The sequence below is a fragment of the Podarcis muralis genome, chromosome 12 (assembly GCF_964188315.1).
Source record: "Podarcis muralis chromosome 12, rPodMur119.hap1.1, whole genome shotgun sequence".
Lineage (NCBI taxonomy): Eukaryota > Metazoa > Chordata > Lepidosauria > Squamata > Lacertidae > Podarcis > Podarcis muralis.
In genome coordinates, this window is record NC_135666.1 from 9081781 (window position 1) to 9107777 (window position 25997).

At 46.2% G+C, this 25997-nt stretch overlaps 1 protein-coding gene and 1 pseudogene across 2 annotated transcripts; both read right to left on the bottom strand.

Moving 5' to 3' along the window:
• GARS1 (glycyl-tRNA synthetase 1) lies at positions 1-25997 on the bottom strand. 2 transcript variants are annotated; one of them, XM_077936698.1, is made up of 17 exons: positions 25633-25997; positions 20369-20470; positions 19108-19210; positions 17699-17840; positions 17108-17196; positions 15903-15979; positions 14268-14413; positions 12553-12702; positions 11674-11836; positions 9679-9843; positions 9447-9555; positions 8925-9069; positions 6850-6935; positions 5439-5548; positions 4255-4348; positions 2123-2313; positions 1-298 (listed from the first exon to the last, which is right to left on the bottom strand). In XM_077936698.1, exons 1-17 carry the CDS (start codon positions 25891-25893, stop codon positions 173-175), a joined length of 2259 nt encoding a protein of 752 aa, XP_077792824.1. In that variant the 5' UTR covers positions 25894-25997; the 3' UTR covers positions 1-172. The 2 variants fall into 2 exon arrangements, with proteins under 2 accessions (XP_077792824.1, XP_077792825.1); XM_077936699.1 differs by having other exon boundaries at positions 8925-9065; positions 9443-9555.
• On the bottom strand, positions 23315-23543 carry LOC114607936 (U2 spliceosomal RNA; annotated as a pseudogene).

Here is a 25997-nt window from a genome sequence, read left to right on the forward strand (position 1 = left end):
TTTTTAGTCTTTTAACTGTGTTTATTGGAGCTGGGAGTTAAAATTAGGCAGCAATTGGAAGTGAAGGGGAGATAACCAGACAGTCCCTGTTTTGAATAATACACATGATAAATTTCATATTAACATGAACAGTAAAAAGTCGACTTCTTGTTAAGTTTCCAGGGAGTTTGTTTCATTCCTCTATTGTCTCCTTTTTGCCAGTCTCTTGTCCCTCGAAGAGTGGATACTTGGCCTCCACGTCAGCCCAGGTTATGTTGCCGTTTGCAAGGTCCCGAACTATGGTGGGAAGCTCAGAGATCTGGAAGCAGGAAAAAGAAAGTGCACTTTCAGACTCCAGGATCAACACAGAGCTAATCAACTTTCTCCGAAGAACCGCCGGGCTCAGTCCCCTTGAGACGGCACTGTTGCAGAATGTAGGCAGCCAGTTGCACCCAGCAACAGGTGAGCTCCTTCTTAGAACTGTAAAGTTGGAAGGAACCACTGGGGTCATTTAGTCCAACCCCCTGCAATGCAGGAATCTTTTGCCCAATGTGGGGCTTGAACCCACCTCCCTGAGATTAAGAGTCTCGTGCTCTACCGACTGATCTACGCCTTCAAAGGCGCATTGGACAGGATAAACACACCAGACCACAAGTTAAGATTCTTGTGTGCATTCTCTACTTCACTAGGCAAAACTCCCATCAGTCTCACTGCGTGGGCACTGCTTCCTTTTTCTCAGCATATTTCTGGATTACAATAAGGAGCCCAGGAAAATCCTATCCTTACCCTTGAAATAAAGGTATCTATTGAGGCTCAAGTTATAGGCATGTTGCATCTGGTATTTGCTCCCCCATGAACACAGAAGGGTCATGGTTCATAGGTATTAATAATAAGAAATAATAATAATACCCTGCCCATCTGGCTGGGTTTCCCCAGCCACTATGGACAGTTCTCTACAGAATAATAAACACAATAAAACAGCAAACATTAAAAACTACCCTAAACAGGGCTGCTTTCAGGTGTCTTCTAAAAGTCAGATGGTAGTTTATTTCCTTAACATCTGTTGGGAGGGCGTTCCACAGGGTGGGCGCCACCACCGAGAAGGCCCTTTGCCTGGTTCCCTACAACCTCACTTCTCACAGAGGGAACTGCCAGAAGGCCCTCAGAGCTGGACCTCAGTGTCCAGGCTGAACAATGGGGGTGGAGATGCTCCTTCAGGTATATTGGGCCGAGGTCATTTAGGGTTTTAAAGGTTAGCACCAACACTTTGAATTGTGCTCGGAAACGTACTGGGAGCCAATGTAGGTCTTTCAAGACCAGTGTTATGTGGTCTCGGCGGACGTTCCCAATCACCAGTCTAGCTGCCGCATTCTGGATTAGTTGCAGTTTCTGAGTCACCGTCAAAGGTAGCCCCATGCAGAGCGCATGGCAGTAGTCCAAGCGGGAGATAACCAGAGCATGCACCACTCTGGCAAGACAGTCCGCGGGCAGGTAGGGTCTTAGCCTGCATACCAGATGGAGCTGGTAGACAGCTGCCCTGGACACAGAATTGACCTGTGCCTCCATGGACAGTTGCACGTCCAAAATGACTCCCAGGCTGCGCACCTGGTCCTTCAGGGCACAGTTACTCCATTCAGGACCAGGGAGTCCTCCACACCTGCCCGCCCCCTGTCCCCCAAAGACAATACTTCTGTCTTGACAGGATTCAACCTCAATCGGTCAGCTGCCATCCATCCTCCAACCACCTCCAGACACTGTGCATGCAGAAGGACCAAGGACCCCAGCATTTCCAGGCTGGTCCAGAAATGGACGCAGCCAGAAACCCTACAGAGCTGCTGCCAGCCAGTGTAAGCAATACTGGACTAGATGGACTAATGACCTGACTTAGGATGACAACACAGGATAGCTGCCTTATACTGTCTCCCCACCATCAGTGGTTATAAGAGGGGACTTGTCTCATTCTCTGCATTCAACGTGGCGTGTTTTTAGGTCCTTCTGCTTCTACCTGCAGCCACACAGATCCTGGCGCCAATCGGGCCACAGTTCAAAGCAAGCAGGGCTTTCCACATCTTTCTCTTCTGGTTGCTTGTCTCGAACCTCCAACTTGCCCCCCGCCCCCCCCAACGCAAAGGGCACAGCCTACCTCAGCTCGTATCTGGCGCATGGAGTCGCGGTCTCGCAAGGTGGCGGTGTGCGGCGACCGGTTAACCGTGTCAAAGTCAATCGTGATCCCAAAAGCCACGCCGATCTCATCCGTCCTGGCGTAGCGCCGGCCGATGGATCCGGAGGAGTCGTCCACCTTGTGGGAGACCCCGTTTCTTGTGAGGGCTTCGGCTGCGAGAGGAAACAGAGGTGCGCATTGTTTTATTGAGTCGGCCGGCTTTATAGAGAATTTAAGTGGGCGCAGAGAAGAAATGGGCATCCCCCAAAGATTGCCAGAAGGATGACTGGAAACCTCAGCTGATCAAAGGCAAGCCCAAGTTTGTTTTATTTAAAGGGTTGGATATTTGCGCAGCCCTTGATAATTGGGTGGATTGTCTAATTTAAACCACATATACCCAGAGAGAGAGCTGCAACTGCAAACTAAATTCAGCAACATTGCCATGAACTAGAATACAGTGGTACCTTGGTTTACAACCATAATCCGTTCCAGAGGTCTGTTTGTAAACCAAAACAGGTTGTAACCCAAGGTGCGCTTTTGGCAATGGGGGCCTCCAAAAAAATTTGTTCGTAATACAAAACAAAATGGGTTGTAATCCAAAAAAAGTTTGCAAACCGGGACACGCACTTCCGGGTTTGATGTGTTTGTAATCCAAAACGTATGCAAGCCAGACTGTTTGCAAACCAAGGTACCACTGTACTGCAGCGTACAATATATGAGACCATGAAGCCCTTTGGATGCATTATGCCTTCCCTAATACCAAAAGGAAAAATCATAGAATTGTAGAGCTGGAAGGGACTCCGAGGCTCATCTGGTCCTGCAGTGCAGGAATCATTAGCCCAATGTGGGACTCGAACCCACAACCCCTGAGATTAGAAGTCTCGTGCTCTAATAACTGAGCAAAGGACACCTGAAGCCAAAAGGGAAGCGTATATCCTAAATATGAACCAGTTTCCACAGCCAGTTGTGGTTTTTTCCTGTCGGGGAATGCTCAACCACAGGCGTGGGGAACTCTTTCAAGCCCGGGGGCCACATTCCCTCTGGGTTAACCTCCTGAGGGCCACATGCCAGCAGATGGATGTAGGGTAAAGGGTAAAGGGACCCCTGACCATTAGGTCCAGTCGTGGCAGACTCTGGGGTTGCAGCACTCATCTTGCTTTAGTGGCCGAGGGAGCCAGCGTACAGCTTCCGGGTCATGTGGCCAGCATGACTAAGTCACTTCTGGTGAACCAGAGCAGCGCACGGAAACGCCGTTTAGCTTCCCGCCAGAGCGGTACCTATTTATCTATTTGCACTTTGATGTGCTTTCAAACTGCTAGGTTGGCAGGAGCAGGGACCGAACAATGGGAGCTCACCCTGTCGCAGGGATTCAAACCGGCGACCTTCTGATCGGCAAGTCCTAGGCTCTGTGGTTTAACCCACAGTGCCACCCGCGTCCCTGCAGATGGATGTAGCCAGAGGCAAAAGCAAGCAGAGCAACAGGTGCAACTGCAGGCTACATTCCACACTTGTGCCAGTGGTTTCTGCATCCATACATCTCTCTATCCAGCAAGCAAGAGGCACGATCACAGTTCAAGCATGCATGCTGGTCAGCTGAAGAAGAGGAGTTTGGATTTGATACCCCGCTTTATCACTACCCTAAGGAGTCTCAAAGCAGCTAACATTCTCCTTTCCCTCCCTCCCCCACAACAAACACTCTGTGAGGTGAGTGAGGCTGAGAGACTTCAAAGAAGCGTGACTAGCCCAAGGTCACCCAGCAGCTGCATGTGGAGGAGCGGGGAAGCGAACCCGGTTCACCAGATTATGAGTCCACCGCTCTTAACCAGTACACCACGCTGGCTGAAAGCACTCCAGGATAGGGCAAGGCAAGGCCAGTGAGGGGCAAGGTCTGGGATGAAGAGTCCTGAGAGATAAAAGAGTCCCAAAGGGTTGCATTCAGATCCTGCCCCTGAGGTTCCCCACCTCTGCTCTAGCACAATGAAGTCGCATCAGTGAAACAAATAGTGTAAAAAAAAACCTTGTCAATCCCCTTTCCTACTGAACACCCCCAATTGATTGATGCAATTGCAGCTTTGTTAACACAGGGCAGCCCGGAAGCATCAGGAGCTACTCACATAGTTCCTTCACGAACGGAATGAATTCCTGGTTTTGGCTCAGAGGAAGGACAGAGCACTTGAACGGCGCCACCACGGCAGGGAAACTGAAGTACTGGGGAGAGAGAAAAGCGAGACAGGTGATCAGGCAGGGGAAACCGACAGATCCAGAGTGGAAGAGTCTTCATCTGAATTTGATGGGAACTAGGGGGGAAATTGGAAGGTTCCCCACCACCACCAACTCTGATCTACATATGCTATGAATTATCTGACCAGAAGACTCCGATTTTGTGCTCTGATTAAGTAGTGAAAAGAACATTCATTTTGATCTTGCAATTTGGACCTTCGGCTGCAGATGCTTATCTTTTCTTTCTTTCTTTTTTGCCAAGTCCAGATTCCTCCACCCACGCAAATTAATGGGAAAGGAAAAGCCGAACCTCAATCTTAAGAGGGGCAAAGGGCACAGAAAAATAGGCAGAATGGAAGCTACTGAGGATCGGGGGGAATTAAATACAGAAAGCTAGAACCTAGGTTTGTGTTCATACAATCTACTCCAGGTGACCAAATTGTTCTTTCCATATATACAAATATTGGATAAGTGCATAGAAACATATGCCCATTTAACAGACAACAAATTATATGTTTTCTACCTTCAAAAATAAGGTTGGAAGCCTAACTTTTTTTACAACACACACACACACTCCAGAGTTAGAGAGCTATTTCATACATTTCAGATTTCCTACAGAGAAATATTCCGAGTAGGAAAATGCTTATCATGACATGTGGAGTGTGGAGTGGGGGTGCAAGTGTTTCACGTGCCTCAAGCAAACTGATCAGGTAGTCAGTGCATACATCAGCTGCCCATGTGCTTGCAGCTGTCACACTTGTTTGCATACTCCACACACTACAAGAAACATGAATTGCATTCCTGGAAATGAGTTGCGTGCAGAAAGTCATAATGTGTCAGGTAGCTGTTTGTCTATGAGGTTACTATTACTCCCATTTTACAGGCGGAGAAAGGGAACAGAGAGAAAGAGCTATGACTCAAGGCCGCTGGGGGCTGAGCAGGGCTCTAAACCAAGTCTGCAGTGCCCAAATCCAGCATACAATGCTGGAGCTACAAAATCCGCGGAGCCTCTCATAGGAAGCCACCGACATACATCAACTCTGAAACCAAACCAAAGCCACAGGGGGGGAAATCCTACCGTCCGTTGCTCATCTCCCTCCCGGATGCGGAACGTGTGTTCAAATATTGTGTACATGATTCTTCCAATACCAAACGAAGGCTCAATCACATTGGGCACAATCTCTTCCACTAGAAAACAGGCAAGAAAGGGGTATGTTTTGCTAGGCCAACTCAGGTTGGAAGGCATGGAAGCTTTTCGCGTTCATAGCCATTCTGCCCAACAGCAACAGGGCTCCAAGGTTGCCGCTGTAATGCCCACAAACATTATTCCCTCAATTTGACCGTACGGAGCAATTATATCAGGCTTCCTCAACTTGGCCTTCCAGATGTTTCTGGCCTACAACTCCCATGATCCCTCGCTAGCAGGACCAGTGGCCAGGGATGATGGGAACTGTAGTCTTAAAACATGTGGAGGGCAGAGGTTGAGGAAGCCTGAATTATAGTAGTAATAGTAATAGTAATTTATTACTTGTACCTCGCCCTTCTGGCTGGGTTTCCCCAGCCACTCTGGGCGACTTCCAACAAAGATTAAAAATACATCAAAATGTCACACATTAAAAACTTCCCTGAAGCCTTCAGATGTTTTCTAAATGTCAGGTAGTTGTTTATTTCCTTGACATCTGATGGGAGGGCGTTCCACAGGGCGGGCACCACTACCGAGAAGGCCCTCTGCCTGGTTCCCTGTAGGTTTGCTGCTCTCAATGAGGGAACCGCCAGAAGGCCCTCAGAGCTGGACCTCACGTCTGGGCAGAATGATGGGGGTGGAGAGGCTCCTTCAGGTATACTGGGCCAAGACCGTTTAGGGCTTTAAAGGTCAGCACCAACACTTTGAATTGTGCTTGGAAACGTACTGGGAGCCAATGTAGGTCTTTCAAGACCAGTGTTATGTGGTCTCGGCGGCCACTCCCAGTCATCAGTCTGGCTGCCACATTCTGGATTAGTTGTAGTTTCCAGGTCACCTTCAAAGGTAGCCCCACATAGAGTGCATTGCAGTAGTCCAAGCAGGAGATAACTAGAAATGCTAGTGGCCTCAGCAGAGGTAAGGCCACATGGGAACTGTGCATCCCAGTCAAACCAAGTGAACACATTTATAATGGTAGCTTGTCCCCCTGACCATAAGGAAGCCATTTCAGTGCTTGTCATGCTGCCAATGAAAAACAGCCATTCCAGCGTTTCTCAAACTTGGGTCCCCTGCTGTTGATGGACTACAACTCCCATCATCCCTGATCACTTGGGTCCTGGTAGCTAGGGAAGATGGGAGTTGTAGTCCAACTACAGCTGCAGGACCCAAATTTAAGAAACACTGCATAAGGCTGCAATTAGATGTGCTACAGTGAATGGGAAGGAAGTGTCCCACTGATTTGGGGCAGGGGACAGTCTTATGGTTGTGATCTTTACTATTTTATAGCAGCAGGTACAGGGAGACCTACCATGTAAGGTTTTCTGAAACCTCTTCACGCCGACCATGTCCTTTGTTAGTTGAAAAGTTTTCCCTTCCGTTTCAAAGGTAAATTCCCTGAAAAGAAGAAAAGGGGACTCAGAATCAATACCAGGCTCTTTTCCTTCCAGAGGACAGTGTGGAGTTAAAAGAAAACAGCAGCAGCAGTGCCATTCCAGCCCAAAAAGCAGGTCCAGCAGAGCCAGGAGAAGTTGAAGGTCATCAAAAGTATTCCAAAATTCCAAAAAAGTAGTTATGAATGAACAAGCAGGTCAGCTCAAGTATTCCTAACAACATCCTGACTAGGTTTATACTTCCTGAAAGTAAACAGCTGAGGACGAGCAGGTAATCCTTCTCTGCAAGCTTCATTCAATGGATTTAGACAGTCCAACATGACCTTCACAGGCTTGGCGCTTGGTTGCCAACCCCTAACCTCTACGATCACTATGCTCAGGAAGTTTAGAATACTGCATCTTGCGATTAGGGATTATAGAAATTCAGTAAGTATAGCAAATGCTATCAAAAATGGTGGTTACGTATTTATCTATAGGAATTACTATAAACCTCCAACTCAAAATATTACGGTGGTGTACAATAAAATCATTAACGTCTCATAAAATACAGAGCCAAGGCCAAATCAAATTATTTCTCCCTTTTGTTCTGAGAGTGTTTGGGGAGAAATTTGTTCCCTTTTTTAAAAGGCACTAGTAGGGAAATGCAATCCATGAAATGAAGGGGATTATGGGAATTGGAGGAAAGTATTGCAGATGGAGAACATAGAGGGGGAAAGACTCGGTCTTATCAATATTGCAACATACTGATTAGCCTAATAAAGGTATTGCTCTAATTACAAATTTTGTGTTTATGTACGTAATGATATGGTTTTGTTCTGTAGATGTGTGCTTTTTTGTTTAGTTTAGTTTCGTTTCCTTTGCTTTCTTTTTTTTCTCCTTTTCCTTTTCTGTTTTTTTTTCTATATGTTCCCGGGATTTTTGTTTGGATAGTATTATTTTGGATTCAATGTTTGTAATTTTTGTTATGATTCTGCATTGAAAATAAAAAAACTCAAAAAATAAAAATAAAATAAAGGTATTGCTGTAATGCGGATGTAGGCCATGAGTAGGCAAACTAAGGACCGCGGGCCCAATTGCCTTCTGGATCTGGCCCGCGAACGGTCCAGGAATCACCATGTGGATCACCAGCACACGCATTCTTTCCCTCTCCCTTACACAGCAGCGGCAGCAGCGGCACCCCCTCCCTCCCTCCTGCTGGTTTCTCCACGCCCTGCCTAAGGGAGGAAGGGGGCTGGGCTCTGTTGGTGCCAGCAGCAGCAGCGCTCGAGCGGCCGCCATTTTAAGCAGCCCCTCTCTGGAGCCCTTTCACGCGCTGCTCATCATCCCTCCACCACCACCGCCAGCCCCTGTCGCTCACAGGACACAGGTAAGCAGCCACCCGGGCTCGTGGTGCTCTTGAATCATTTTTATTTATTTTCAAAATATAGTCCGGCACCCCACAAGGTCTATGGGGCAGGGGACCAGCCCCCTGCTGAAAAAGTTTGCTGACCCCTTGGCAAATGAGCATTTCCTGATACTTCTGTGGATTTTGTGATTTATTTTTTTAATGAAGGAAAAGGAGTGTCAACTGGGAGCCTTTGCTGATTGGCGGCCGATTCAGTCTCCTTTCATCTTCTAATCCCAATTTTTAAGTAAAAATTGCTCAGGCTTTTTCAGATCTTTCACATGCTCTTTTGCCCTTGCCAAAGCTCTTGGGTGTGCTGGAAGAGGATATATGTACTACTGGTTCTTGGGATCCAAGAGCAAATTTCATCCACAAAAAAACCCCCCAAGATTCCTGCAGACACACTACAGAGTTGACACAAATGAGTTTGCCAACTGCACAGTCAACAAAACCCGAGATAGTCTGAGATCAGAAAGCGAAGCCCCAGAACCAAAGCACTCTCTGGGTGACATTTTAGTTGCAAGTTATTTGTGCTCCAATCTGAGCATCGCGGCACAAATTGGTGGGCAGAAAGTTCCTGATTCACCTCCCTCAGGCTCAAACACTTACCCTTTTTCGTTCAACAGTTTCTCCATCTCATTGATGTAGCACTCATCGCAGATGGAAAGGTATTCCAGCACCAGTTTGGCATCCTTCTTGTAAGCCTTGCCAATGGCTCCCTTATTTGCTTCGAACTGAACGACGTTGGCTGTTTTGTGCAAGTTACGTTAAGAAATCCCAAGGGAACAGGAGGAACATGAAAAACTTAAATCCTTATTTCCAGATGAATAGGCTTTGGACTCTAATGTAACTGAAATAGAAAACTATCTTTAGAAAGACGTTTCCCCCAAAAGCATTTTATTTTAAAAATCCGATTTAAATTTTTAAAAATCTGTTTTGAATAAAAAGAATCATATCTGTGTGTGTTGTGTGTGTATGTAAAGTATCATTGATTTTTACCCATCCTGGCTTCAAGAGAGCTTCCTGAATTTACTCCCAGCAGCCTCACAAACAGAAAACCATTAGGTGAACCCGCACATCCTCCCAGCCAGATTCCCAGTCAGTTAGAACTCTTTTATTTCTGAAAGGATATGGGTTCCTTCAGAGGCTTTTCAGCTACGAGAGGAACTTTGGTGGCTCTGGCGTGGCAAGAGAGGTCGTAGCAAGAGCGGTCAGCACAGCCAACAATTTCAATCCACCCCTGAAAGAAGAAAAAAGGATTCGCCTCTGTGCAGCACACCGCCGCGTGAGTTAGCCAAACTCTCTCCTCTCCCCACCTCCCCTTGGTTAATACAGAAGCCTCTGCAGCTATCAGATCACTTACGTAGGATGTTTTGGACTCTGCATCCCAGCAGTCGCAGGCGTAGTGGGCCATTTCGTTCTCCATGTGTTGTCGGAAGCGCAGCTTGTTTGGAGAGATGCCGACTTTGACAAGGTAGAGGTAGATGCGGCCAATGAAGTAACCGAGCACCGAGTTATTGATTACACCCTGAAAGGAGAGAGAGAGATGGGATGCCCAAAGCCAAAAACTGCTTCCTCAAGTAAATATGCACTGAAGAATGGATGCTTCTGAATTCTGGTGCTGGAGGAGACTCTTGAGAGTCCCATGGACTGCAAGAAGATCAAACCGATCCATTCTGAAGGAAATCAGCCCTGAGTGCTCACTGGAAGGACAGATCGTGAAGCTGAGGCTCCAATACTTTGGCCACCTCATGAGAAGAGAAGGCTCCCTGGAAAAGACCCTGATGTTGGGAAAGATGGAGGGCACAAGGAGAAGGGGACGACAGAGGATGAGATGGTTGGATAGTGTTCTCGAAGCTACAAAAATGACTTTGACCAAACTGCGGGAGGCAGTGGAAGACAGAAGTGCCTGGCGTGCTCTGGTTCATGGGGTCACGAAGAGTCGGACACGACTAAACGACTAAACAACAACAACAACAGTGCTGCACACCTTGTGTTCAGTGTTAGAAGCTCAGATAAACTGTATAAGCTAATCGCCAAATGGCACCTTAAACCTAGGTTGCGGTTGCCACAATGGAATGTCTAGGTGCCTCTTTTTTTACAACAGAGTTTTTTCTATTGCAGTTGTTATTGTGGCTGTTATTTAATTTCTATACCACTTTATATTTTAAAAAAACAAACCTCAAAGCGGAATATAACACATTCAAACTTCAAATCGAACGGTCCAGAATAAAACAAATTCAAGCTTCAAGGAAAATATTTCAGATCCTCCTGAGTGGCATTTTGCTTTCCACAGTCACCAACCAGAGATCTCCACGTGGTCGCAACTGGACCTGCGCCAGTCGCAAATCCTGCCTGGTGCCTAGGGAGTTTCGAACACTGCTTGAGTTGTGGTACAAAATACCGGGCCCTTTCCCATGAAATATCAACAGCATCCTCCATGTATTGAATAAGGAAAGTTAAGTTAGGACCAATCTATCAATTCCACAGGATTTTGATGCTGAGGTGTTTAAGGGCTTGTTCACAGCTGGGCAGCAGGCCCACAACCAAATCTCAACAATGGTTATCAGAAGCGCATTTTTTTGTCAACATGAAGATTCCTGCGTGTAGTAACGGCAAACCCAACATGTCTCTGCCTTGGAAAATCAGAGGATTTTAGTACTGGAAAGGTGCTGAGACTTTCCATCATAGTTACAGGTAGGTAGCTGTGTTGGTCTGCCATAGTCGAAACAAAATAAAATAAATTCCTTCCAGTAGCACCTTAGAGACCAACTAAGTTTGTCTCTAAGAGCCTAGAGCCTAGGACTTGCCAATCAGAAGGTTGGCAGTTCGAAACCCCGTGACGGGGTGAGCTCCCATTGCTTGGTCCCTGCCCCTGCCAACCTAGCAGTTCGAAAGCACGTCAAAGTGCAAGTAGATAAATAGGTACAGCTCCAGCGGGAAGGTAAATGGCGTTTCCGTGCGCTGCTCTGGTTCGCCAGAAGCGGCTTAGTCATGCTGGCCACATGACCCGGAAGCTGTACGCTGGCTCCCTCAGCCAATAAAGCGAGATGAGTGCCGCAACCCCAGAGTTGTCCGCGGCTGGACCCAATGGTCAGGGGTCCCTTTACCTTTAAGTTTGTTATTGGTATGAGCTTTCGTGTGCATGCACACTTCTTCAGATACCAGATACTTTCCATCATAGTTAAGGCTAAACTTGTAGAGTGAATACGGAATTAATCTGTGTTGCTTCTTGTTCAGAAATTTCAATATGCAGACCTCATCTAGTTCTCCACAAAGGTGAGTATCTAGCAGAATTCATGGTGTTCTCTTCCACATTTCCTTCACACGCTTCTACTGCAAAACACACTTTCAGTACCTGCTCAACAGCATCCCCCAGACGCATGGAATGAGCCGACTGCCCGCTGGTCTGGGCTTTGGAAGAGTACAAGAGGATGTGAAGGTCTGCTACATTCTGGAACTTAGGGTGGTGCTTCTCACTGGGATCCACAAAATGCTCAATTTCTGCCATTGTGAATTCTCTAAAAGACAAAGGCATGCCCTCGGTTTAGTAGCTATTCTGTTTGAGAGCCATTATAGCATCTCCGATAAAGGTGGGATAACCCACAAGCTCTGCACAACACCACGTACACAGGTCAAGGCATCTCAATGTCTCGTGGCGTCCCCAGTCACCCAGTGGATAGGGAACCCAAGGGCAAAGTTCAGGCTAAAGCTACGAGCATTTGGCACCATATATTCAATTATAAATTATACAATTATAAATTATAAATTATACAATTATATATTCAATTGTAAAGAGAACAAACAGAGAACAGAGAATATATAAAAGGTCCACCACTTTTTAGCCACCCAAAGAACAAATAAGTGCAGTGAAAATCTTAAGACAGTTGCAACAGTAACCGGTCTACCTAAAACCACTTCCCCTCCCTCGCAAAAAACCCACGCCAAATATCTGAATTGTGGAATTTTCTACTTCTGAGGATCCAGTTAAAGTCAATGCGGTAAAGCAAAGTAAAAATGGCAAATATTCACAAATTTATGATATGACCACAGACAGTGCTGTTGATATTTCCAATGATTATGCAACAGGGTCTTTTTAGAAATCAACATGTAGAGAGGTGACTGCATGGGGAACATTTTAGGAAGGCACACCCATGGTTCCATTCCCTTATAAGTTGAGAGAAAGTCTGTGTGTAGTGTTCACAAACTCTCTGTCACAGAAGAATGCTTACAGTACCTGACTCTAATGAGGCCTGAGCGAGGAGAGATCTCATTCCGGAAGGAATTCCCAATCTGAGCAGCAGCAAAAGGAAGTTTGCCTTGGTTAAATTCCAAGAGGCGTTTAAAGTTCAGGAAGATCCCCTGTGCAGTTTCCGGTCTCAGGTAACTTTAAAAAGACACAAATAAAATCCAACAATGAAAGCAGCTGAGAAGCAGGAAAATAACTCTCCTGAGAGCAGACGGGCCTGGTTCCCCAACTTTTTATATGGGGGCAAATTGTCTTGCAATCAAAAAGTACAACCAGCATCTCTCCCCTGACTGCTCAGACTCCCTTTGCTGCCTCAAGGGGGGAAAGGTTCTGAGCCTCAATAATTCCCCCTGACCCACCCCCAAATTTATTATCAAGGCTTGCATCTGGTTCCATAGTCTCAGCGTCTTCCTGCTCCTGTGCTTGTTTTTCTAGGAACAGGAACACTAAATACTGTTCGATTTTAAACCAATTTTCACTTTATTGCTTTACTGCACCCTATGATACAAGTAGCTGACAGCCTGAGGCATCATTGCTGCTTATCTGTCTTATGGCCACATAATTAAACACCGGGAAGACCTTTCTAACAGCAAGAGCTGTTCAACAGTGGAACGGATTCCCTCGGGAGGCGGTGGACTCTCCTTCCTTGGAGGTTTCTGAGCAAAGGTTGGATGGTCGTTTGTCATGGATGCTTTAGCTGAAATTCCTGAATTGAAGGGGGCTGGACTAGATGACCCTCAGAACCCCTTCCGATACTTTTCTAAGCTTATAAAATTAAAGACTGCAAGGCTGGTCTGGTCAAAGAGATAATCTGCTGCAAATAACGCACACAGCAGTAAATTTGGTCACCTTTATGTTAAATTAAAGGGACGCGGGTGCGCTGTGGGTAAAAGCCTCAGTGCCTAGGGCTTGCCGATCGAAAGGTCGGTGGTTCGAATCCCCGCGGCGGGGTGCGCTCCCGTTGCTCGGTCCCAGCGCCTGCCAACCTAGCAGTACGAAAGCACTCCTGGGTGCAAGTAGATAAACAGGGACCGCTTACTGGCGGGAAGGTAAACGGCGTTTCCATGTGCTGCGCTGGCTCGCCACATGCAGCTTTGTCACGCTGGCCACGTGACCCGGAAAGTGTCTCCGGACAGCGCTGGCCCCCGGCCTCTTAAGTGAGATGGGCGCACAACCCTAGAGTCTGTCAAGACTGGCCCGTACGGGCAGGGGTACCTTTACCTTTATCTATGTTAAATTAGGATAAGAACAAAAACACCCCTCGTTAACCTGAGTTGGCTACCATGGCCTGGTGCAAATATTTCTTGCCGAAGGCTCAGGATCGATTCCCAAGCCATTTTTTTGAATTTAGCTCATTCCTAGCTCCATGACTCCTAGCCCTTGCTAAATCTTCCTACCCCAGAATTCCCAAATCACATGTGGGAAAACACCACTACCCTTGAGAATCTGCGGGTTTGGGGTGAGGGGAGTAGTCTTAATTGTTTTATACTTCACTACCCCAGTCCCTCCTCCATCACTGGTAGGTTCAGCAACACACACACACCACCCCAAACAAATTGAAGATCCCCAAGACCTCCTCCCGGGGAGGGTTAGCTGACTATAAGCAGAACACAATGGAATCTATTCAGCTGTAGTACGAGCCAGTCACCCCCGTCAAGCCCAGTAGGTCACAAGAAATATGTCAACATCCATGCTTAATTTACCCTGGCATGTTTCCTCCAGGCCCGATAGAGGTCTTGAACATAAGATTGAAGGACACCGGAGGACTGAGGTCATTTCCAGTAATGGGAGACTTCACGTTGTAGTTCACAAACAGATCCGCAAGCTCTTCCTGGCCGTAGTTGTCCAACTGGGAGCAAAACATGAAAGGCAGATCCATTTAACACAGGAAACTGAAGCAAAGGCTTAACTCTATCCACCCTGTCTCTAAAAAGACACCAGCCCCTTATGAGAAACTGCAAAGCATTAATCCTGGCATTTTACTGGGGGAAGCAACAAGCATGGATTTGCCAGCACAGCCTCTTACAAGGGTATTCTGGTGATGGGATAAGGGGCCAGAGCAACACAGACAAACAGAAACACTGTCACATGTTTCCCAAAGCGTGCTATGAAGACGGCTGGCAGGAAAAGAGCCGGGCTGGGGAAGCTGTGGCCCTTCGGATGCTGCCAGACTACAAATCCCATCATCCTTCACTGCTGACTATGTTGTCACAGGTTCCCCCTCTCCCTACCTCAGAAAGTAAATTAAAAAGCCCGCAATCCTTCTATATTTTCATGCCCCAACCCAATGTCAGCTGTTTGTGAGGATCAGGAAACCAAATCTGCAAGTTGAAGGAGGCTGAGTTAAGTGCACAATGGGTAGAAGGAGGAACAACCCCTTTTCATTCTCTTGTGAGCTTATGAACTGCTGCAAATGCCTCCTAGGAAGGAGGGTGGTCCGTCTTTCCCTTTCTCTGGCCAACAGCTACTTCTACAGGAGGACCCAGTCAGGAGAGGATGGGCGACAGCAGTGCAAGCGCAGACTGCCTACACTGCAGCTATCAAGTCCCGCTGTGTGTTTCCGCCACACACCCCTCTTGCACCTGCTTTGAGAAATGGGGAGTTCTCTTTGGGGAAGCAGACATGGCTGCAGGGGCTCCACCTGCTTATTTCCATTCCTTCCCCTCCTTATTCACATTGGGTCAATGAAAAAATGAATAGACCAACTCCCGCCAAGTGAGCCTGAGCCGAGTGCCACAAGCCAACTGCATCTTGGGCCACCCTCAGCACAGGCAGGTGTCACAGCTACAGCTTGCCAAATCTCAGTTCCCCCACCAGGTTGTTGTTATTATTATCCCAGCATCCGCCTTGCTTTATCCAAAGCAAAAGAAAACATATATAGGCACGGATCAGCTAAGAGCTCCCTTTCAGCCTTGCTCAATCTACGGGGAAACAAGTTTCACAAATGTCAGCTGCACAGATTTGGACAAGCAGGACTAGAAATTATTCAAAGGTCAGAAACAGGGGAGGAGGAAGTTTCGTACTTGATAGGCTTCACGCTACATGTGGAGCTCTGAATTTGCCTGTAATGGAACCAGGGAACCAATTGCCCGCCACTGTGCAATTGTAATAGATTCCCAGCAGGTATGTGGAACAAACCTTTACAATCTATACATCGCAACGCAAAGCAAACAGACACCCCACCAAATGAATTCGCCACTGATCTATGACCTGCAGAAAACTCATTTGTGAGATGTTAACTTCCAAGTTCGTCTGGTGTCTTAATTCTTCCCAGGGAACCCAAAGTAAGTAATTGAAAGCTTGTGCCTCCATTTCCGTTTGCACAGCCACATACTGACCTGCGTCAGAACATTCTCCATTTCAGCCTTCTTCTCAGCTGTACATTTCTTGTCCGACATCAGCTTCTGTAAGTGAGCTACAAGAGAAGGCAGAAAGAAGCGTTCGTGGCCTACCACAAAGCTCACCAGAATGCAGATTCTAAGAACTAGATGGGCAGTTTCCAAAAATAGGTCTCTGAGGAGCCCCCAAAATCCCCAAAGCAGAGATCAGTAATGATAGGTTTCTCAGAGAAACATGTCTATCATGTCCATCATTAGTGACTTCCTTCTGCAAAGCACAGCTATAGGAGAGAGTTCCATGCTCCCAGTTCAAGGTGAGCCTGAGGCCCAACCAGTCTGACTCAAATACCCTCCAGGCTTCTCTATAGTGCATAGAGCATTTCTCAACTCAAGTGTCAATGTAGAAAAGAGTTTTTGAAGATAAATGTCTGAAAGCAACCGAATCAGGAAAACCAATTTGGCTCTGCCCTTTCTCCCAACATGTTCAGGGAGAGAAGATCCTCAGCCCACCCAGAGCTGGCACAATTTAATGTTTCTAGTATCATTTTCACAGAACAACAACAAAAAAATAGAAGCTGCAGGGTTTGTGCCAAAGGCCCATGTAGTCTAGCATCCTGTTTTCACAGCAGCCAACCAGATGCAACAGAAATTCACCAAACCTGCAATTTCCAGCAGCTGGTATTGTGAGGCATACAGTGAACATAGAGTGTAGCTGTCGTGGCTAGTAGCCACTGATTGCCTTACTCTCCATGAATTTGTCTAATCCTCTTTGAAAGACACCCAAGATGGTGACCATCATGGTGACCGTCACTATTTCTCGTGGGAGTGAATTCTAGAGTTTATGTGCTGTGTGAAGAAGCACCGTCTTTTCACAGCACATAGTTAAACTGTGGCATTCACTCCCACAAGAGGCAGGGATGGCAACCAACCTGGATGACTTAAAAAAGGGATTAGAAACTCTCTAAGTCACTCTTAAGACGGCATTCCGTTTCCAGGCAAATTTCTAGCCCTGACAGCTGCAGAGAAAGGAGGGAGGATATTGAAAATACGGTGCTGAAGATATGCCAGCCCAGCATAATGCATGGATTATACTAACTTGGCTTTCGCTTGGGAGAGGAGAGAGATTATAACTTTCAATCTAAAATCAATGCTGAGGCAAGGGAGGGGGCACGCGAAACCAGTCCTGCTCTCGCAGCACAGCATACCTTTCAGGAGGTGATCGGCTCGAAAACATTCCCCATTTTTCACATCCTTCACCATGAAGTCTGCAAATTTGTCTACGTGGCCGGAGGTCCTGCAATGGTCAAGAGTAGCGTCATCGTGCATGGCGTCAAGATTTATTTTATTCATTGGTGGATTTATAAACCGATTCACAATGCAAAGCTACCCAAACAGTGACAGCGGTACCTATATAAGCGCAAGCGCATGCATACACACACACACACACACACACACACAGAGGTACCTCGGTTTAAAAACAGTCCTGTTTACGAACAATTCGGTTTGCGAACTCCGCAAAACCAGAAGTAGTGTTCCAGTTTGCGAACTTTACCTCGGTCTACAAACAGAAACTGAATGGTGGAAGGGTACCGGCGGCAGGAGGCCTCATTAGGGAAAGTGCACCTTGGTTTAAGAACAGATTCGTTTTAAGAACCGACTTCAGGAACACATTAAGTTCGTAAACCAAGGTACCATATATAGCACTCTCTTTTTCCACTTTATTTTGTAGAACTGAAAAAACTTCAAATAAAATATTAATAATAATAAAGCACACAGTAGGATGACATGCTACTTACTTCAGAACAGGCTCTGGCGTGAGCATGGTGCAGTCTATCTCAAGAATCTGCTCTTCCTGGATGAAGTGCTGCCTCCAGGCATGAACTACGTTGTTCTTCAAAGCACAACCCACAGGACCAAAATCATACAGGCCACTCACACCTGCAAGAGAGACAAGCTGTGAAAACACACACACACACACACACACACACACACACACACTTCCAAATAAATAAGTAAAAAAACAAAATTCCAGCCTGCAATCTACAACATGAGTATTATAAAAAGTTTTGCAACATTTTATTAGTGCCATAATATAGAACATAACAATTATGTTCTCCTTACTACTATCTCCTTACTACTGCTGGCAATTACACAGTTCAATTTTTGAGGATTAAGGTAATTAACTCATCCTACCAATAACCGTGAGAAACTTCCTTTTGACATGGAGAAGCATCTCCTGGCAATTTTTACTAGGATGCAAGCACCACTGAGCTCAAGATCAGTTAGACACACTCCATGTAAGTGTGCATAGCAAGTATTTTGCTCCACTAGTAGAGATTAAAAGGTCTGTGACAGTAATACCTGTCTAAAATAACCTTCAAAAACCAGATATAACATTTGTATAGATTTAAGTAAAGCAAAGGCTCTCCCCGAGGGGAATTTACAAATTCCTATAAAATTCCTATAAATTTAAACCCATAAAAATAATTTGCTCATGATGTACTATGGAGCAGTGTTAGAATTAGACCCAAGCAATAAATTGCACTGAGTGACAGTATCATAAAAGGTAAAAGGTAAAGGACCCCTGACAGTTAAGTCCAGTCGCAAACGACTCTAGGGTTGTGGCGCTCATCTCGCTTTACAGGCCGAGGGAGCTGGCATTTGTCTGCAGTTTTTCCAGGTCATGTGGCCAGCATGACTAAGCCGCTTCTGGCGCAACGGAACACCAAAACCAGAGCAGCGCACAGAAACGCCGTTTACCTTCCCGCCGAAGTGGTACCTATTTGTCTACTTGCACTTTTTGGTGTGCTTTCGAACTGCTAGGTTGGCAGGTGCTGAGATCGAGCAACGGGAGCTCACCCCGTCGCGGGGATTTGAACCGCTGACCTTCTGATCAGCAAGCCCAAGAGGCTCAGTGGTTTATACCACAGTGCCACCCGCGTCCCCTGACAGTATCATACACCCACCTAGAATTTTTAGCACCATTCAGCTTAACGCAGATGGTAAGCTAGATCTCTGACATTTTTCAATGTTTTTATTGTTAAATCTGATTTCTATGTTACTGCTTGCCTTATGTTTAAAACTGACCATTACATCCTGTATTTTGCATTCTATCATGGCCTAAGACTGCAAAAATAAACAAATGGTGAAGAACACAGGAAATCATGCTCTAAAGAGCCCACAATTACAATTATAAATTGGGTACCTCCATAAATAGAAAAAGCCTGGTCATAGAAAAACCTTCGCTTCAGAGTATCTTCCATTTTAGCTCTGTCCACGATATCATCCTTTGGCTGCAAAGCCAGCTCCTGTAAAAAAACGAATGATAGATTTCAACTAAAATAGATCTTCCCTGATCTGATTCATTCTCTTTCTCTCTCTCTCTGTAGCACACACACCTCCCTCTTTAGAGATACATTGCCCTGCATAAAGCAGCATAGTGCTGGATGTCTTCTGCTTGTATCTGAAGTTGCCCCACATCTGTAAAACCTATTTTTAAACACAGTCATAGGGCACGCTGCTTTCAGCTGCATCAGAGCCAGGACTCTGAAGCGCACATGACAAGGAGCCAGTGATGGAAAAACCTCCAGAAAAGTAGCTGAAGTCCTCAGTTAAGTGTTTAGGGAAGCTTCTCACAACCTGGTGCTCGCCAGATGTTTTGGACTACAAGACCATCAGTCCCACCCAACACAGGTGCACTACCCAGGGCTGATGAGAATTGCAGATCAAAACATCTGGAGGGCACCAGCTTGGGGGAGGATAGCTTACAAAAACACATGGCTTAGAAAGAAGCCTATAGATATGGTGCAATCAATAGACACCCTTCGAGAAATTTGCTGATAACACGGGTGCTACTGAAAAAAGGGGATCTCAGTGTTAGTCCTATTACTAACATGCATTTATTTAGCACCAGAAGGAAACTGACCAGCTCTCCTCAAAGATAATATAGCACCAACAACATTGCTAAATATGCTTTTAATAATCTCCGTGTGATTATATTTCCGTACTTTACTGTGGTTGCAGATCACTGTGTGACTTACATATTGGGAAACGATGCAAAATTTTAATAAGCCTAACATAGCTGGGATGCCAAATTTCAAAAACTTAAATGATGTTTGAAAAGAAAGAAGAAAAATGGGTGTTTATACGGCCCCCAAGACATGACAGTCTCCGCCCATGAGTACCAACACTTTGAATCTGGCATGCCATCGCTAGCCATAATCAAGAAGAACCACAGTTTGGCATTTGCAGGAAATGCTGAACTATGGTTAATCTGGAAATGGACACTGAAACTTCCAGCCACCTCCTTGGAGACACAATGGAAGAATAAAAGGGGACAGGAAGCACACAAGTCTGAAGTTCATTGTAACTCGTCAGTGCAACCCTAAACCTTGGTCATTTACTCTGGCATAAGGGGGGCGGGCAGGAACCAAAAGTCAACAAAAAAATTGACCCCCAAGGCTCACCTTTGCTTCGAGGATTCTTTTGCGAGCCTTGAGTTCAGCTACTGCTTTGTCTACATCCACCTGGGGAGCCTTCTCTTCCTTCAACTTTCGAACAAGTTCGCCCTAGAAAAAGAATTGCAAACAGTCAGTACAGGTTCAGCTCTGGAAGAAATCCCATGAACATAGCCGGTGGCGGGGAGGAATTGCCAGCAGAAACAGCACTTTTCTGCCACTTAAACTCACAACATACACATGGATTTGAGGGACAAGCGATACCTGACCCACAATGATGTTTAAACCAGTACAATTGCCTTTTGAAGGCGGTGGGGAGGTGAGCTCTCACAAAGAAATGCACAAGTGTGTGGTGCGTCACAGTCTATGTACGTTTACCAAGAAGTCAAGTCCCACTGTGTGAACGCAATTTACTTTCTAGGAAGTGTGTCCAGCATTTCGGTATCATTGATTTTCTGAAAGATGTGACAGTAAACAAGAAAAAAAAATTGACAGAAGCAAGTTATTACGGCATTTCAATAAAAGCCATATGATTTTGAAAGACAGCAATGCAACTGACTGCAGACATCTTGATAAAGGCTTAAGGATGGTTTCACCGTGGGTTGATAAGAATGTAGGTTAGAAAAGTCATTCTTACTAGGATTTCTCATCTCACATTCACAACAGTCCTGGGAGGATAGGCTATGACAAATGTCCCTTCCACATGGTATCTACTGGGTCCCATGGCTAAGAACCACCATAGGTCTTATATCCCACACTTCAGTTTCCACACAAAATTCAATACTAGTTTTTCCTTATATGGAAAACAGAGCAGGGCAACGTTACTGTGAAACTTAGGTGGATAGAACTCCAAAAGTCCCAGGTTCAATCCATAGAGTCTGTGTAGAACCTTGGAACGCCGACTCAGAATTCCCAAGTAGTTTGTCACAAATTATGCATATGGAGTCTTGCAGTGAATATATACACAAAGGGTACAAACCCTGGTGAGTCACAATCACAGTTCCCCAGATTTGGGGTGTGGGTAAATGCATATATGGGGAGGGGCATACACAAAAGTCGACACTCAATAAGTCTACTGTCTTGACTGCTCCCAGCAAGTGAGATTGTATGGAGCTGGACAAACCAATGCAAGGGCTTAGCTGGATATATCCTACAACAGCCTTTGCCAACCTAGTGCCCTCCAGATGTTTTGGACTATAACTCCCATCAGCCCCAGCCAGTTGTTGTCCAAAACATCTGGAGGGCACCGGACTAGCAGAATGCCTTAAGGATTAGATTCATTTTTTTAAAAAAGACTATAAACTCCATCACCTTCCTAGTTTCGCACATCACAGTTTAGCATCAATCTTCCCCCTAAATAGATTTCCCTTATTGAAGGTCTCAAATGGGACTGCATTTTTTATAATAAGTTCTTTCTACACTGGTAAACCGTTCGCTCCACCGACAAGCAGCTGGCAGGAAGCGCAGAAGTCGAGGGCAAAGGAAAATATGAGCAGTAGGGAAAGAGCTTCAGATGTGGAAAGAAATCTCCATCCTTATGAGATTAATCAAAAAAGAGGCAGGCACGCCAAGCATGACAGACCACAAACTCATCAGGGAGGAAGCGAAAGAGAAACCCGACAGCGTCCATTGCTGCAGCCAGACTAACAAGGAGCTTGATTCTGAATGTGAAAGTTTGACTCGAAGTCACTGCAGTTGCAGGCTAACGTGGCAGAAGGGAGGGAACTGAAGGTTGTTTTTTTAAGCTAGAAAAGAAGGGAGCGAGAAGAAGGGAGGAAGAGGGGGTCGGCTGAGAGATAAAACCTCAGGAAAGCAATATTAAAAAGACATTTGAAATCTGCAGTCACCAGTAATGAAAGGGGGGGGGGAGCATGCATTTTTAAAAAGGCAGCAGCATTTGCAGTTTCGCATGTCAAGAAAGAGAAAGTCCAGAGCACACAGGAAAAAGGCAGAAATTGAGGCGGGGGGAGGCGGGGGGGGGAGGGAGAGGAAGGAAATGCCGACAGGATTTATTTATTTGAGAGAACCTGCCCAACCCAAAGAAAGTGCAACGGAGCTAGACTGATGTGGCAGATTTCACTGCAGCTTTGTCCCTTATGGCAGGGAAAGGGATCCACCCCTCTAACACAGAAGCCTATTGCATCAGGCACTGCTGCAGGAGGAAAACATTAACCCAGCCCAGGACTGATTTCTCACTCAAGGAGATCTGTCCAGAGGTGTAATTAAAGTGTTTCTTCCTTCCCTAATGACAGGGACAAGCCAACAGTCCATACAACCTCCTCTTCATTCACCAGATCTTAATCTCTGCCAGGCTAATTTCACATCACACAGCACACTCTCTGTGCCTGGCAAAACTCCCTTCTCACACCAAGCTTTACTTTCAGCATTTCCTTATTGCAAATATGAGAAAGCAGGAAGATTCCTGCTTAAGAAAACGTTCTGTGTTTGTGTGTCAGCTACAGAGACTCCTTTTAAAAGGATAACCTCCGACTCTTGCATCAAGCCACCAGAACCTGATTCAGCAAGATCTCCTTATAACCAGTTAATTTGGGATGGTGTATGATGATTCACAAGAAAAACAAAGCTGAAGCATACACTAATTAAGATGCTACCCATCCAGTTATGTAAAGACACCCATCTGAGTCCATTTTACATGACTAGCTAAGCAAGAATAGACTGTGAACTTAGTGGCATAATGGGGAATTTACACAGAAATAACCATGTATCTAAAGATCAGGTATATAAATAATCTGGGTATGCAGGGCATTCTGCTCAGTTGTGAAACAACCAAACAAACCCAATTTTGCATTAGACTGGAATATATAGACATACACCCTCCAGGATGCAAAGATAAAAAAGAGTATTGCAGGAACCAAGCAGATCTGAGAGTCAGATGGTATGTGGGGAAGCAAAGCTCATCCCCACCTTGTGAAATCCCCCACACAAAAAGTTAAGGAAATTTAACAGTACAGTGCTTTAAAGCAGCACTGTCTATCAATAGGCATTCATCCCTACTGGGAGTCTGAATGTATCCCCAAATCCTTACAACCATTGTATTATTACGACTACAATTTGTTTATATAAACTGCTTTTCAGCCTAAAGGCCCCCAAAGCAGTGAACAGCCTATTAAACTGATAAGAACATATATTATGCTTGATCTTACCCAAAAGGTCATGAGAAAATGCTTAATTTGATTCTTTTCAAATGAACAAAAGTGGCTACAGATCTTTGAATCAGAGAGCGCAGAGATTCAATTCTTTACTGCAAGGTATCACATCTGTCTACAAAAGGAGTGTCATAAGGGGCAGGGTAAAGGTTCATTAGGAATAATGCATTCCAAGTGAAACAACTCTGTAGAAAGCTAAGGCTGCAATCCCCCACTGACCTAGGACCACTGAACCCAATGGGGCTTACTTCTTAATAGATATGTACAGAGCATTGTGCTGTGTAAGACATGCGGGAGAAGAAAACGATGCTCTGCGTGTGGACTCCACTCTGCTAAAAATGGGTTTGAATCACCATTTCACACTGTAGGGGGGAAAGGGGACCTTAAACACATTCCTCTAGAGAGTAAACAGCTGGAGCAATCCAGCTGAAGAAAATGAGAGGAAAGACCATCCACAGTATATGGGACAGCAGGGGGAAAGGGTTCATATCTATCTTGTTCTCAGCTCAGCTTATCACAGTGGGAGAGGAACTGCAGAGAAGCATGGGAGTTTATAAAGAGGAAGGCAGGAATCTCACAGAAGACCCAGATCTATGTTCAGGTAAATCTCACCCACCCAAACGGAATATGGGAACCTAGTTATATGAAAGAAAATGCAGCAGAAAAATTAGCTGTAACAATTCTCAGGAACCCGGGGAAAGGACCCATTGCCATACATACACACACAACAGGCTCGCTATGAGAATAGGAATGCCACAAAAAGACACAGCACTTTAATTCAAATGTACATGAGGACTTTCCTCAAACAGAATTAAGGAATGTCTGTATGAATTCATCTTTAGGTAGATACAGATCTGTAACTAAAGGGGGTTATTCTAAAGCAATGGTGACTTCCTACACACCTCAAAGCTACAGTGGAAAGCCTTGGAGAATAACCAGGAATTAAGCATTTGTATGTATCTCTTAATTCTACAGCTACACCATGAATGGGGGCATGCAATGAGTGACACGCGAGTTGGAACAGAGGAGGATGACTAGGATTAGAAAGCTTCAAACAAAGGACGGATCCAGAGGAAGCACCTTTTGAAAGGACACCATAGCACCACATGCAAATCAAGGGTTGATTAGGATCCCCCCAGAATCCCAAGCAAATCCCACCCAGAGTTCCAGGCGTAAAGGACAACCAGGGGCAACTGCATCTTGTCACTGGGTATCCTCAGATCAGAAGGCTCCCAGGGCAATACATGTGGTTGTTCGGAATCGAGCCCCACTGCACCCAGCGGGGCCTTACATTTGCGTAAAGCGTCTTTGAAGCCTGACAGTATTGCTGTCAGGTGCGATTATTCACCTCTTTCGCACTACACAGATCCAGACTGCAAGGGGAAGCCTATTGAAAGGGGGGGGAGAGAAGTCCTCTATAGACATATCCCTGTGTGTTTGTAACTATATATGTCTCTGTCTCTCTCTCTCTCTCTCTCTCTCTGTGTGTGTGTGTGTGTGTGTGTATCTCCTGATATATGTGTGCATCCCTATTTATATGTATGTGCATCTATCCCTATGTGTTATGTGCATATATATATATAGATATGTGTGTGTGTGTGTGTGTATGGGTATATAAGTCTGTGTGTATATATGTGTATTATGTTTATATGTGTGTACAGTGGTACCTCGGGTTAAGTACTTAATTCATTCCCGAGGTCCGTTCTTAACCTGAAACTGTTCTTAACCTGAAGCACTACTTTAGCTAATGGGGCCTCCTGCTGCCGCCGCACGATTTCTGTTCTCATCCTGGGGCAAAGTTCTTAACCCGAGGTACTATTTCTGGGTTAGCCGAGTCTGTAACCTGAAGCATCTGTAACCTGAGGTACCACTGTATATGTGTGTACATATATATACATATACATATATATATACACACACAGAGAGAGAGAAATGCACAGATTTTAGAGGCCCTCATCCAAATGGGGGGGTGCGGGCAAGATCCTGGAATGAAAAGGAGAGAAGCCCCCCTCTTTGTAACACAGGCAGACACCCCCCCCCCACTGATGGACAAAGGACCCCCCCTCCAAACAAGCCCCCCTCTCTCCGCCCCCCGTCCAGCCTCACCTGCTGCCGCACCGCCTGCCTGAGCGGGGCGAGCAGCGCCTCGGCGGCGGGCCCGTCCATGCCGGCGCCGGGGTTGCTGGTCCACTGGGAGGGCGAGGAGGCAGGGACGGCGGAGGGGGACCTGGGGCGCCTGGTGACCAGGGTCCGGCCGGCGGGGCTGGGCTGGAGGCCGAGGGGGCTGAGGAGGAGGCTGCGGGTGCTGCTGCTGCTTCTGAGGCGGCCGAGCGAGGCGGCGCGGAGGACGCTAAGGGGCCACGGCATGGAGCGCAGGAGGGCGGCGGAGGCGGAGGCGGCGAGGCCCGGCCCCCAGCATGATGAAATCCCCGGCCGGCGAGGCCGCCCTCTCCGCTCGCCCCGCCTCGAAC